The 13923-nt window shown below is 47.8% G+C and overlaps 1 protein-coding gene across 1 annotated transcript; it reads left to right on the plus strand.

Annotated features, from left to right (window-relative positions):
- Positions 1-1734: 1734 nt before the first annotated feature.
- On the plus strand, positions 1735-3605 carry LOC149401738 (uncharacterized). Its single transcript, XM_089610889.1, has 3 exons — positions 1735-2033; positions 2606-2752; positions 3147-3605. Exons 1-3 carry the CDS (start codon positions 1773-1775, stop codon positions 3288-3290), a joined length of 552 nt encoding a protein of 183 aa, XP_089467015.1. The 5' UTR covers positions 1735-1772; the 3' UTR covers positions 3291-3605.
- Positions 3606-13923: the final 10318 nt, after the last annotated feature.

A 13923-nucleotide genomic window follows, 5' to 3' on the forward strand; every position in this document is an offset into this window, starting at 1 on the left:
ATTTTACGGCTTTGTGAATAGCCAAACAATCGAAGAAACTCGTCGACTAAAGATACAAACCCTATGTGGATTTATATATGGCCAGGTTCTGAATTTCTACGTGGAAATAATATCGAAAAATCTTTGAAGATCTGAAATCATATCTCCAAGTAAATCAGGTAAGTAACCAATATGATAGTTACAAAATTTTCGCGTAAGGAAAAAGACACAACTAACCTGAGTGCATGTTGTATAAGTTGCTTGAACAACTTATAGACGCACCGACTTGAACAACTCTGTTATAATTTATTTTATCAAATAAACGATGAAATACAAAATAATAAGAGAGTACAAGTAAGTGAGAATTAAATCATCCACTTACAAGGGAATCATGCTTACGTCCATTATAAAGGAATCACATGCTTACGTCCATTTTTTCAGTTGGTAATCAAGAGTAGAGTAATGTAAATACAAGCGGCAATTATCAAGGGAATCACATGCAAATACAAGCTGCAATTATCAAGAGTAATGTAAAATTGTAAATACATATCAAGGGAATCACATGCATGTCTAAGGAAATTAATGTGTGTGTGTGTTAAGGGTGAAACTGGATCGGTTCGGTTCGGTTTTAACATTTTTAGTATCCGAATCCGAATTTTCGGTTTTTAAAAACTCGGTCCAGTATCCGGTCCAATTTAGTCTAAAATCGAAATTCGGTTATCCGGTTTCTTAAATCTAGTATTCAGTCCAGTATCCAATTTTTTAAATTCGGTTATCCAGTTTGTAAAATTTCAGATTCAGTTTAATATCCAGTTTTATAAAATGGATATCCAGTTTCAAAAATCCAAATCCGGTTTGTAAAAATTCAAAAAACGAGTACAACGACTCTTATAAAGCTCCAAAATGACAATACATAGTCTAAAACTGAGTAAAAAAAATAAAATTCAAAAGGACACTCGTCTCCAACTACATGCACATGTAAATATCGTAATATAAAATAAAAATTACAACCCTAATGATCATAATAAACCATACAATAATTGAATTTGTATGTTACCTTTATAGATCACATAATCAAGTTGTAGTAGCAGTAGGAATTGATATATGAGAAGTTTGTTCTTCTATGAAAACTTGACCATAATATGTTAATAATAATGACATAAATTTAAAATAAATTTGTTTTAATAAGCAAACAACAAATGAATATGTCAAATAAAATATCAAATTAATTATCTTACCCGAAACAACTTGTTTAGAATCATTTAGTGCTTCCACTTCATCCATGTATTCTCGCAATATAACATGATCTTAGTATGAGCTGAACCAACTTCCACTGTAAATCAATGCTTCCACCATTCTCGGAGACAAAGAACTTCGAAAAGGATCTAGAATGCGACCATTCTCTTAATATATATATATATATATATATATATATATATATATATATTTTAATTAAAAAATGGTTAAATAACCGGTATCCAGATTTTCCCAAAATCAAATCCGATATCCGGTCCAGTTTTGTAAACCGGATCGGTTATCCGAATCCGAATTTCGGTTAGCTGACGTGGCTCCAAATTTCGGTTTCGGTTCGGTTTGGATATCGGTTTTATCCGATTTTCGGTTCGATTTTGTACAGCCCTGGTGTGTGTTTTTTTTTTTATTTTTTTTTATTTTTTTTTAAGAACATATATACCTACGTGGCTAGTGGCTACTAGACATTCAGCCGCATTAAATTTCTTTTTTTCCCCTTTCATTCGTTTTGTTGGTCATATACTCATATCTGCGAGCAGTAAATGGCCAAACCGTCGACCCAATCTTTGGAATCGCAGGGGAAGAAAATTCTTTCTCCCCCGGTGGAGATTTCATCGGAAGTTCCGCCGGAGTATGTAGATCGACTTCTAAATTTCTTACCCAGCGTCGGAGCCACCGCCGTTCTTCCCGATCAGTGCGAGACCAAGGACTTCTACTCTGACGTCATAGCCGGAGTCCTCAAGCCTCTGAGAAGCGAATCTGGAAGCCTCTCTTGCCTCCTCACCGTCAAACCTTCGATCCTAGTAATTTTCTTTCTCACCTCTCATTTCCCTGCTGTTTGATTCAAAACTTTATGTGCTTGATTGACCTCTGAGAAATTCTCGAATAAAATAAGAATATTTGAACTTCCGTGCATAAATTTGATCTCGAAATAAAATTATTGCTATGGAATACGTTGAAAAATTGGTTAGTTGACTGAGTATAGGAGGCTCTGTAATTTGCCTGTTTCTGTTTGTCTACTGAGGAAGCCATCGGAGAGCCTTTAGGGATAGAATTTTGGGTGAAACGTCTTTGTTCCTGTTTCGCAGATAAAGAGGAATCTTGATTGATTTTTTCATTTGTGTATAAAAAGATTGAAAAATTATATATATTTTGTGGTTATTTGTTGGTTTTGAGATATAGAGAAAAGTTGTAGAAAACAACCTCTCTTTGTAATGTTGTGGATTCCTCATTGCTTGAAGATTGTATACTTTAAAGTATAGAAACCTCGTTAACTAGTTGTGATGTTTCTTTGTTTTACTTAGGTCCATGTCCTTAACAATTATAGCTAAGGAGGCACGATGAATGTATATGTGTGTTGTTCATGATTCTACAGAACTACTTCAAGACAATTCACGGAGGAGCACTTGCAGCGATAGCCGAGGCTGTCTCGATAGCTTGCGCAAGAACAACTTTTCCCGAGGATAAGGAAATCTTTCTCGGGGAACTCAGTATATCGTATCTCTCCGGTGCTACACAAAATGTAAGTTCTTCAATGTTTTGTTTCACGGTACTGTATAAAAAATTCTTCAATATTTTGTTTCTGGGTACTGTATAAAAATTCAAATATCAAAATAAAAAATTGTTGCTGGCTGAGTTTGTGTGTTAAACTCGTAGATTGTATTGCCTTTGAATACAGATTTTTTTTTAAGTTTTTGAAAGAATGAAAAGCACCGCAATTACAACGTTTCAGAATCACAATTCGATACACAGTGTTGTTTACATTGTTCCAGAACCCTTATTGCTTCGAGCGCATTGTAAGATCATTACAAAAGCTCTAGCGTTGGGTTTTCTAAAAGCGAGTGAATGTTTCAGTCAGATGTATATTTTTTCTCAGCTAAAAATCTTGAGGGTAAAATATTTTATCCTTTTGTCAGGCTGAGGTGAACGTTGAAGCAAAAGTGGTGAGGAAAGGAAGAAATGTGACCGTTGTGGGCGCTGAATTTAGGCTGAAGAGAAACCAGCAGCTGATTTATCAGACTCGTGCCACTTTTTACAATATGCCTGCTTCCAAACTCTGAATTTTTGTTCGTATGACACATTTTTTACTCTCAATTTCTTACCATCACTATGTATTCTAGTTTTGAATGTTAGAAATTACTAATAAATATCTTTATTACTATGTGATCGTTTGTGTTCCTGTAAAAAAAAAAAAAAAAAAAATACTATGTAATGTGATCGTTAAGAATGAACAATAATAGCTATTCCATGACTAGAATGCGTTATGAAAATGGATGAGTATAATAAGTACACGATGGATGTTTGAATTATTGAGTGCTCATCTAATTTTTAATTTATTTTATTTTCATGTAATTGTTTCCATGTTATTTGTTGTAGTGTTTCCATTTTATTATTTTTCTACATATCTATTTATTTAATTTACAAATGGTATATATCCCCGCAAATATTATTTTTAATAGGTTTTTTTATTTCAAAATCTCACGATGCATAATGAAAAGATCAAATAACTATAGTCCGTTGATAATGAATAAACTACTTTTAAGTCTCTACGGACAAAAATCTAATATAATTTTCATAACAAGACAATAGATGGCGGTTAATCTATTTCAATCCAAAATAAAACAGGTCTTATAAATGACAACCTGAAATACTGATGAACTAAATAAGCTTAAAAAATAAAGATAAAAATAATTGGCTACGTAGCCATCTTAAACAATACCAATTTGGTTTTAGCCAATCTTTTGTTAATTTCCCGTAAATAGCCATCTTGCTTACGTGGCATCTTATTAATTGAATTAGTTTTACATATTTGCCCTTATTTAATTCGGCCGCTATTTTAATTAGGCAGTTTTTTTTTTAAATTTCGAATCAAATATTGAAACCGAATAGGGAAGTTTTCAAATTTGAAATTTGAATTTTCCAGTAGATTTTGAAACTTTCCAACGCATTTATTGTTATGTATTTGGAAGTTTTATAGCGTTGACTTTAGTTAATTAGTTTATATTTTCGTGGCAATTCATTATGGTAAAATCTGTAAATATATTCTTCATTTATTGATATTATTTTGTCTTCCATATAATTTTTAGAATGTCCAAAATATTTCCAGAATTTTTTTCATTTTATTTACACGAATATACTGTAAATATGCTTTGTATTTACAATGAATATACTGTAAATAGGTTTTGTATTTACACAGATATAAGGGTAATTATGTTTTGTATTTACACGAATATATTGTGAATATGCTTTGTATTTACACCAATATACACCATCTGAACAAAAACGAATCATCCTATTCTGTACAACCAAATAACCATTGAAACTCATCTTCCTCGTCACGAAAATCACCGACCATCTTCCTTGGGCGTCGGAGCCTTCTCGCAGGCTTTTGCAATCCCGACCATGTAACAACCTCGAATCATGGTGTTCCACATGTAGGCGTTGGGGCTGTGGAGCCACAGGAAGAGAGCGCGCGCGTGAACACCAATTTTTTCCCTCCGATTTTGAAATGCAGTTCATCTCTTTTTCCCGGATTGTGAAACTAATTTCAAAGGAAAAAATCATCTCATACCGAAGAAGAACAACCCATAAACAAAAAAAATCATGTACAAACACACCACTATGAGAAAATCGTGTTAACTGTGAATTAAATCGGCTACAAACATACCTTTTCTCGTTGATTTCGTTAATCGTTGTCGTTCGTCTGATGATTCCAATTTTTTCCTCGTCTTCCTCTCTTTTTTTTTTCTCTCGGCTTCTTTTTTTTTTTTGGGTAAACAAAATAAAGAAAAGTGGCGTGTTCAAATGGGTATATTCGGTTAATCCACAACCTTTCCTTGATTTCCGGGAATAGTTATGGCCCAATATTTTGGTTTAAATTTTGGTTAAAGTTTTTAATATTTGGTGTGTAAATGGGCGGGAATTATGTGGGGACATTTTGGTATTTTATTAGGCCGTAAATAGGTTGCTGTGGCTATTAACAGGAAATTAACAAAACGTTGGCCAAATCCAAAATCTCTATATCCGTGTGGCTATATAGCTATATAACCCAAATAAATATGAACAAAACTCTATACCAGTATTTCAGGTTGTTGTTACCGGTCCGCCCCGGCCCGGTGAAGCGGCGACGGCCGCGATAGCGGCCGTCCTAGGACTCCCCCGACGCACGGCCGGCCCAGAGCCGGCGCTCGACGCACGGCCGGCTCAGAGCCGGCGCTCGCCCAATGGCCGGCTCAGAGCCGGCGCTCGGCCAATGGCTGGCTCAGAGCCGGCACTCGGCCAATGGCCGGCTCAGAGCCGGCGCTCGACCAATGGCCGGCTCAGAGCCGGCGCTCGACCAATGGCCGACTCAGAGCCGGGGCTCGGCCTAGGGACCCCCCGAAACGTCCCTAGGTCGCCTATAAATATGAGGCTCGTCCCCTCGAGTTAGGAAATCCAATTTTGAGCCCCGAAACGCTGTCGAATTCATAACTCACTCGTTTCACTCATCTTTGGCCTCTAAACACTCAAACCCTCTATATTCTACCTCAACCCTACTAATGTTGAGCGTCGGAGAGGTAAACAGAGGCAACCCATCTGTTTCCCCTTTGTAGTTCACGTATTCTCTACTTCTTTTCAGGTCCTGAGACGGGGTGAGCTTCATCCACAGCTAAGGGACGACTTGGGATACCAAGTCCGACACGCTCGAGCCGAAGTGAGACCGCTTGGTCCGGCCTTGGGTCTAACCACTTTTGGCTCCTAAATAGTTGTCCGAAAACGAGCGACAACATTTGGCGCTAGAAGAAGGGGCCGAACCTCTGACCTTGGTGACGCTCTCCCTTCCAATCCTCACTCTTACTACGCCTACGACTCTCGAGAGATGAGTCACATTACCGCTACCTCCGCAGGCACTCGAGTGACGAGCTCGAGGTACGGCCTTCGAAGCCTCGCGCACCGTCTAGGTGGGCAACCTCGTGACAACGAGAGCCAGCCCCGAGACTTGGCAAATGACCCTGAGGCCGCGCTCCGAGAGGACACGGCTCGGAGGCTCGCCGAGCTCCTAGGCTACGACGTCGAGGATAGATCCGCCCGAGGCGACTCGGACCCCGACTATGTGGGGGAGTCGCGAACCGACGAGGCGACGCCAAGCCTCGCCCCGTCATGGTCCGAGAGGACGAACGGAGACTTGGCCAGACCGTCGCACCCGACGCGGCAGCAGGTACGGTCACACTCCCGAGGACTCGCCCCCTCGGTTTCAAGAGGCGGCCGGACACGACCCCTCGCCAGGGAGAGAGCGACCTTGCGGGACGATGGGGCCGATAGCCGTAGCGCCCGCCGGACAGTCTGGCCAAGAGCGGCCTCGCCCCGCCAAGCGCCGAGCGCAGACCTTAGAGAGCGCCTAACGGCGCAGAGAAACTCCCGAGGAGAGGACCTCCACCAAAGGCTCAACTCTCGGAGGGACGCACTCCCCGCCACGACTCTCGACCGACCTCAGGCCAACGCCGGGGACCAAGCGTCCAACGAGCGCCAACAGGCGACTCCCGCGGTCCCGGCGGTCAGCCCAACTAATGGGCTCGATATGGTGACGATGATTCAAAGCCTCCAAAACCAAATCATTGAAATGAGGGAATCGGGGAGGCAAAGGCCGTATGGAGGGATCGAGGAGTCATACTCGCTCTTCGCCGCTCAAATCCTCGCGCAACCTTGCGTGGAGAACTTCAAACTGCCGTCCATTCCTCCCTATGATGGACGGACGGACCCGAACTTCCACATCCAGCACTACGAGACGTGGATGACGATGCAAGGACAGTCGGATGCCACCCTCTGTCAGGCCTTCAGCCTGACCCTTACGGGGTCGGGATTTGAATGGTTCCGGAGTTTGAGACCGGGAAGCATCCCGTCCTTCCAGACCTTGCGAGAGGCTTTCCTTGCTCGTTTCGCTACACTCGTGGCGCAAAAGAAGTCGAAGACCTACCTCCTGTCTATCTGGCAGGGGAGAGACAAGACTTTGAGACAATACCTCGCGCACTTCACCGAGGAGTCTCACAGGGTCGAAGGGTTCGACGACAAGGACGCCATCACGGCGATCACCGAGGGGGCTCGCACGAGCGACTTCCTCAAATCTATTGTCGGAAAGGTCCCACGTGATATGGCGGAGCTAATGTCAAGAGCCCGCACCTACATGGGAATCGAGGACTACCTCGACGGCCGAGACGGTCGGAAGTCGGGGGGACAAAGCGATCGTCGCCGCGACGATCAAGACGGAGATCGTCCCGACCCTCGAAAGAGGAGGAACAAGGGAAGCCAGGCCCCTAACGGTCGTTCCCTCCCTGGGCCGAGTCCCCCGCACGTCGATAGCTTCTGAAAGTTTTCGGCGTTTACCCCCCTGAACACTCCGCAAGAGCGGATCCTAGCTCCGCACCGCGACAAGCTAGGAAGCCCCGCTCAACTCACAAAGGATCCCACGAAACGGGATCGAAGCAAGTTCTGCGAGTACCACCAAGATCATGGGCATCTGACGTCTGAATGTTACCAACTCAAGCATCATATCGAGGCCCTAATTCAAGATGGGAAATTGAAAGAGTACGTCCTTAGAACGATCGGGACAGAGGGCACCATCGACCTCCCGGTCACCTTCGGGACACCGGGGGGGATCGAGGTCACCCACATCGTGTCGTTCCTGGTTGTGGACTAGCCCTCGGCATACAACATCATCATCGGCCGCCCGACTCTCAATCGGTTGAAGGCCATAACGTCCACCTATCATCTGATGATGAAGTTCCCGACCGAGAAGGTTATTGCCATAATGTTGGGAGACAAATCAATGGCAAGGATGTGCTACATCCAAGGCGTGGACGGGAAAGGAAAAGGAAAGATGGTGAGCACCATCTTCCAGCTCGGGGACAAGCTCCAATGCAAGGTAGAGGAAGGGGGCACCTTCGGAGAACTGGACCAGAGGGACGATGTCGAGCGTCGAAAGGTGGAGACACCGGACGACCTCGTTCCCGTCGTGTTGGACGACGCCAAACCTGACCAAGTAGTCAAGGTAGGCACCCAACTCCCGTTCGAAATCCGACTCCAGCTCGCCGCCTTCCTCCGCGAGTTCAAAGACGTCTTCGCGTGGACACACGCCGACATGCTGGGGATCGACCCCGAGATATGGTTCACCATCTCAACGACGACAAGAGAGTGGCTGAGCGCGTTCAACCGCGGCGGGCGTTCAACGGGGAGAGGTACCAAGCCATTGGTGAAGAAGTTGACAAACTTCTCGCCGCCAACTTCATCAAGGAGGCGGAACACCCCAAATGGGTGTCCAATGTGGTAATGGTCAAGAAGCCGAACGAGAAGTAGCGGATTTGTATCGATTACAAAGATCTCAACAGGGCTTGCCCGAAAGACAGCTTCCCTCTCCCGAGGATCGAGCAACTTGTGGACGCCACGACAGGCCACGAGTTGCTGAGCTTCATGGACGCCTACTCAGGCTACAATCAAATCCGCATGCACGAGCCGGATCAGATCAAGACCACCTTTGTTACAAACTGCGGACTCTACTGCTACAAGGTCATGCCTTTCGGCCTCAAAAACGCGGGAGCGACGTATCAAAGGTTGGTGAACCGAATGTTCGCCAATCAAATTGGCAAAACTATGGAGGTCTACGTGGACGATATGCTTGTCAAAAGCCTCAAGGCCCGCGACCACATTCGAGACCTTAGGGAGATGTTTACGATTCTGCGGCGTTACAAGATGAAGCTCAACCCCAACAAGTGCGCTTTTGGGGTTGAGTCCAGAAAATTCCTAGGCTACATGGTGAGTCACCGTGGGATTGAGGCTAACCCCGAAAAGATTAGGGCAATTTTAGAGATGAGGTCGCCGCAGAAAGTGAAAGAAGTACAAAGTCTGACGGGAAGGATCGCCGCCCTGACGCGATTCGTTTCCAAGGAAACCGATAGGTGCCAACCATTTTTCAAGGCATTGAAGAAGACCGACGGGTTTGTATGGACGAAGGAGTACGAGGAGGCGTTCCATGAAATGAAAGCCTACTTCAGCTCCCCCCCGTTCCTCGCAAAACCGAAGGATGGCGAGACCTTGTATGTCTACCTCGCGGTTTCCGATAGGGCCGTGAGCGCAGTTCTCATACGCGAAGAAGACAAGGTGCAGTGGCCGGTCTACTACGTTACCAAGGCGCTCCTCGACGCCGAGACCCGATACCCAGAAATCGAGAGGTTGTCCCTCGCCCTTGTCACGAGCGCGGGAAAGCTACGGCCCTACTTCCAAGCGCATCCCATCGTGGTGCGCACGGGACATCCCATTGAGAAGGCCTTGCAAAAAGGGACCTCATCTCGAATGGCCATATGGTCCCAAGAGCTGGGCGAGTACGGGGTCGAGTTTCAACCGAGGACCGCCATCAAGGGCCAAGCCCTCGCCGACTTCATAGCCGAATTCACAAGCGCACCCTCAACTGACGAGGGCGACAAAGGAAACGAGAACGAGGAAGACAAGGAGGACGACCACGACGGGTCGTCAAAGAAGAGGACCAAAAACCCGATAGGGCCGGTCTGGGACTTGCACGTGGATGGCGTGTCAAATACCCGGGGGGCTGGCGCTGGCGTAGTGCTCACAAATGCCGATAGGGAAAAACTAAGATACACCCTGCGGTTCGAGTTCAAGGCTTCCAACAACGAGGCATAGTACGAGGCTCTGATCGTTGGCTTAGAGTTGGCAAACAAGCTAGGCGTCCGAAACCTGTGCGTCCACTGCGACTCGCAGTTGATTGTGAACCAGGTTAAGGGCGACTACGCCGCCAAAGAGCCGAACATGATCGCGTACTTGTCGAAGACCCAAAAGAATCTAGAGGCCCTGTCATGGTTCGAGATAGTCCAAGTTCCCCGAGAGGCAAACATCGACGTTGACGCCCTGGCACACCTTGCGTCCGGGATAGACGAGGAGGGAGAGGGCAGCGTCCCGATAGAAGTGTTGACTCGACCCTACGTCTCGAGAGGTGATGTAGGGGTATTTGACGGAACTCCGCCCCCCTCATGGATGACGCCACTCGTGGAATTCCTTAAGCGAGGAGTCGTCCCCAAAGACAAAGAAGAGGCCAGAAAGCTGAGAAGCTTGGCGCCGAAATACACAATGAGGGAAGACAACTTGTTCAAAAGAGGCTACTCCATGCCCCTTCTCCGTTGCCTGACCGAAGTCGAGGCGAAGAAAGCGCTCCGCGAGGTGCACGAAGGGGTGTGCGGAAACCATGCCGCCGGACAATCTTTGGCCTTGAAGCTCCTAAGGCTCGGATATTTTTGGCCTACCTTGAAAAAGGACTCCCACGAGTGGGCCAAAAAATGTGACAAATGCCAAAGGTTTGCCCACATCCCGCGCCAAGCACCGGCCCCGTTATGCCCGATCATTGTGCCATGACCCTTCGCGAAGTGGGGAATCGACCTCATCGGTGAGCTACCCACGACCCCGAGGCAATACAAGCATGCGATCGACTACTTCACGAAATGGGTAGAGGCCGAACCGCTGGCAAAGATCACCGAGGCGAACACGACGAGCTTCATCTGGAAGAACATTGTCTGCCGCTTCGGGATCCCCGCGTCGATTGTGACTGACAACGGAAAGCAATTCGACAATACGCGCCTCCGGGACTTGTGCAAACAGTTGGGCATCAGCAAGACTTTCTCTTCTCCCCGCCATCCTCAAGCCAACGGTCAGGTCGAGGCGGTCAACAATACAATAAAAGAGAACCTGAAGAAGAAGCTGGAAGAGAGAAAGGGGGCTTGGGCCGACGAGCTCCCCATGGTCTTGTGGGCATATTGAACCACCGTGCGAAACGCGACCGGCGAAACCCCTTTCGCTCTCGCTTTCGGCGTCGAGGCCGTGGTATCTGTCGAGACCAAGCTGCCTACCTTGCGCATTGAGGAGTATGAAGAAGCCGCCAACGACGAAGCAATCAGACTCGAGCTGGACCTCATAGACGAGAAGAGGACAGACGCACTCTCCCGCCTTGCCGCGCAGAAGAGAAAGGTCGAGAAGTACTACAATTCCAAGGTCAAGCTGCGGAAGTTTGCCGACGGAAGCCTCGTCCTCAGAAGGGTGTTCCAAAACACCAAGGTGCAAGGGGCGGGAGTTCTGGGCCCCACCTGGGAAGGCCCATACCGCGTGCGCCGAGCCATCCACAACGGCACGTATGAGCTCGAGAACCTAGAGGGACTCGTATTCATGCACCCGTGGAACGCGGAGCACCTACGGCAATATTACCAATAAGAAGCCCGCTCTCGTTTTTCCCTACGTCTAGTTGTTTTCATCTTATTTTCAATTTCAGCAAGAGACAATGTCAAGTTTCAAATAAGGCCAATGGCCTGGGGATGTAATTTTTGACTATTTCAACACGATAATTGAATTACATTTCACTTCGAAACCTTTATCCTATAGTATTATAATTTCTAGTCTCCACTACGAGTACACAAGAAACTCGGGGGGCTAATGAGGGTAACATGTACACATTTTTCACGCGACGCACTCGTGCGACCCCACGTTTCGCGCGCCGAGAGGTAGCGAAACATCAACAAGTCGGATCCGCGCACCGGATCCCCGACCCTCGCGCGATGCTCTCGCACAATTCGATGCCCCACGTACCGATAGGTAGCTGGGCGTCGATCGATCACGGCCGCGCATCGGACCGTCGATCCCGGCAGCCGAAGCCCAAAACACGATAAGCATACCGGCAGGTATCGCACTCGCCGGGAACCACGCTCGCCTCAAGCCGGTTTGGCACGCAACACGCACGCCGATAGGTAGCGTACGCGCCGGAAGGTAGGCGCGATAGCCACTTAGCTCGCACACCGATAGGCAGCGAGTCACTGATGAACGGCAAAAAATCGTATCCGGCCGATGAACTTGGTCTAGCCAGCATCCGCGGAGAACCTTGCCGCCAGGTGCGGCAATAAGCCGTGCGAACCGGTTACGATAGATATAGTAAACCGAGGATCACAAGACACACAGTGATCGGATTGCGCAAATCGATTACGCTAAGCATAGTAAATCGAGAAAATAAGACGCATACTGCGAAAGCAAACAGTGTCACATAAAACAACTCAACAAAAAGAATACGAAAGTACGACGAATATCCAACAAGGAAAAACATAACAAATATCCGAAAGGGAACACAGTGCAAGCGCTAAACAAGTGCGCAGAAGATAAAAATAAAGTTGGCTACTCCCAGCTGAAGTCGATCTGTTCCTCGTCATCCTCGGGGCGAAGGGCGCCTGACCCGTCGGTAGCTTCTCCGTCAAGAAAGCGGTTCGTAGATTGGGCAGCCTCCGCGGGGATTTGGGGACGCGGGTCGTCCACCTGTGGCTCGTCATCCAGAGGAGGGAACATAGCGTAAAAGAAGGAAAAGGTGGTCCCGCGAGACGCATTCTCCTTCGCGGTCGCATCTCGAACCCGTATGGCCGCTTCGTAACGAGCCACCTCCAACGCGAGGTCCTAATCGTCCTCCAAGTCCGTCTTGGATCGCACGGCATCGTCTTTCTCCTCGACGAGGGTCTGCACCTCCACCAGCAAAGAATCCCTCTCCCTCTCGGCCTTGACCCGGGAGATCTCGCTCGCTGATAGTCGAGCGTGGACGATGTTCAGCTCCTCGTCTCGGCTCGAGAGTGCCGCCTGGAGCTTCTTCGTCTCCCCTAAGAAGGTGTCGGCCGCCTGCTCCACCTTCTCCCGAGACGCCTGCTCGGCTACGCGAAGCGATCTCTCGGCCGCCGACTCCTCGTGAGCTCGCTTCAATTCCTCCTCAAGTGCTTGGAACTCCTGGGCGGTCCGAACCACGCTAGAGCGGCAGCATGGTCGGCCGCCGCGCTCTCCTTGTCCTTCTGCATAATTTGCATGCGCCGCAACAAGTCTCAGAGAATGCGGTCGCTTCGTTCTTGGCGCGCGAGCATCTGTAAGAGCAGGTGATATGCGCATGACCGGAACGAGCATAATGGTTGCACATGAGACGAGCGAACGAATCATACCTTTCGGGCGTCGCTGATTCAATGTTGGAAGTGCTCAAGGTCGCTCGTCGTCAGCAGACCCTTGAAATCTCGCAGAGAGGTTTCAAGGATCCCTCGGGAACACTGGTCCCTCAGCTCCGCCGCCTCCGCAAGGGGCATCGAATCCATGCTATCCGGCGCCGCCGACGTATGGGCACGCTTATGGCCGGAGGGTGAACCGAAAGAGGTCGACGATGACGGTCTCTTGTTGGAAGAGATCGCCTCGTTCCTCGCCCGCATTGGCGACCCCCCGCGATGAGCCTCAACTCGGGAACGAGCCGCGGCCACAGCTTCGACAGTAGGTTCCACCCTCGGCACTCACGCGCGCAACCGATGTCGAACCATGGTATCTGCAAAGGAGGAAAATCGCCAGTCGGTTAGAACACAACAATAAGCATAAGACAATAAAAAACATGCGATAACGCGGAAGCATATGTATGACTAGTACCCCCCACGTCGGGGGGAGGGGCGGACGAACCCCTCGCCTCTGATTCGGGATCCTTCGCAACCTCCGTGCCAAGACCGGGGCATGGAGGAGCGTCATCGCCAGGCACGAACACCCAGTCCTCGCCATTAGGTCTGGGGACTCGAAGAACAATCCATGCCGCCTCGACTCTGGGACCGCCCTGATCACCGCGTTGAGCTCAGAGCCCTCAACATCACCCACGGGTGAAAAGTCGGCCGC

Source organism: Urtica dioica, chromosome 4 (genome assembly GCF_054948205.1).
Source record: "Urtica dioica subsp. dioica isolate 48M chromosome 4, U.dioica_male_clone48M_v1_H2, whole genome shotgun sequence".
Lineage (NCBI taxonomy): Eukaryota > Viridiplantae > Streptophyta > Magnoliopsida > Rosales > Urticaceae > Urtica > Urtica dioica.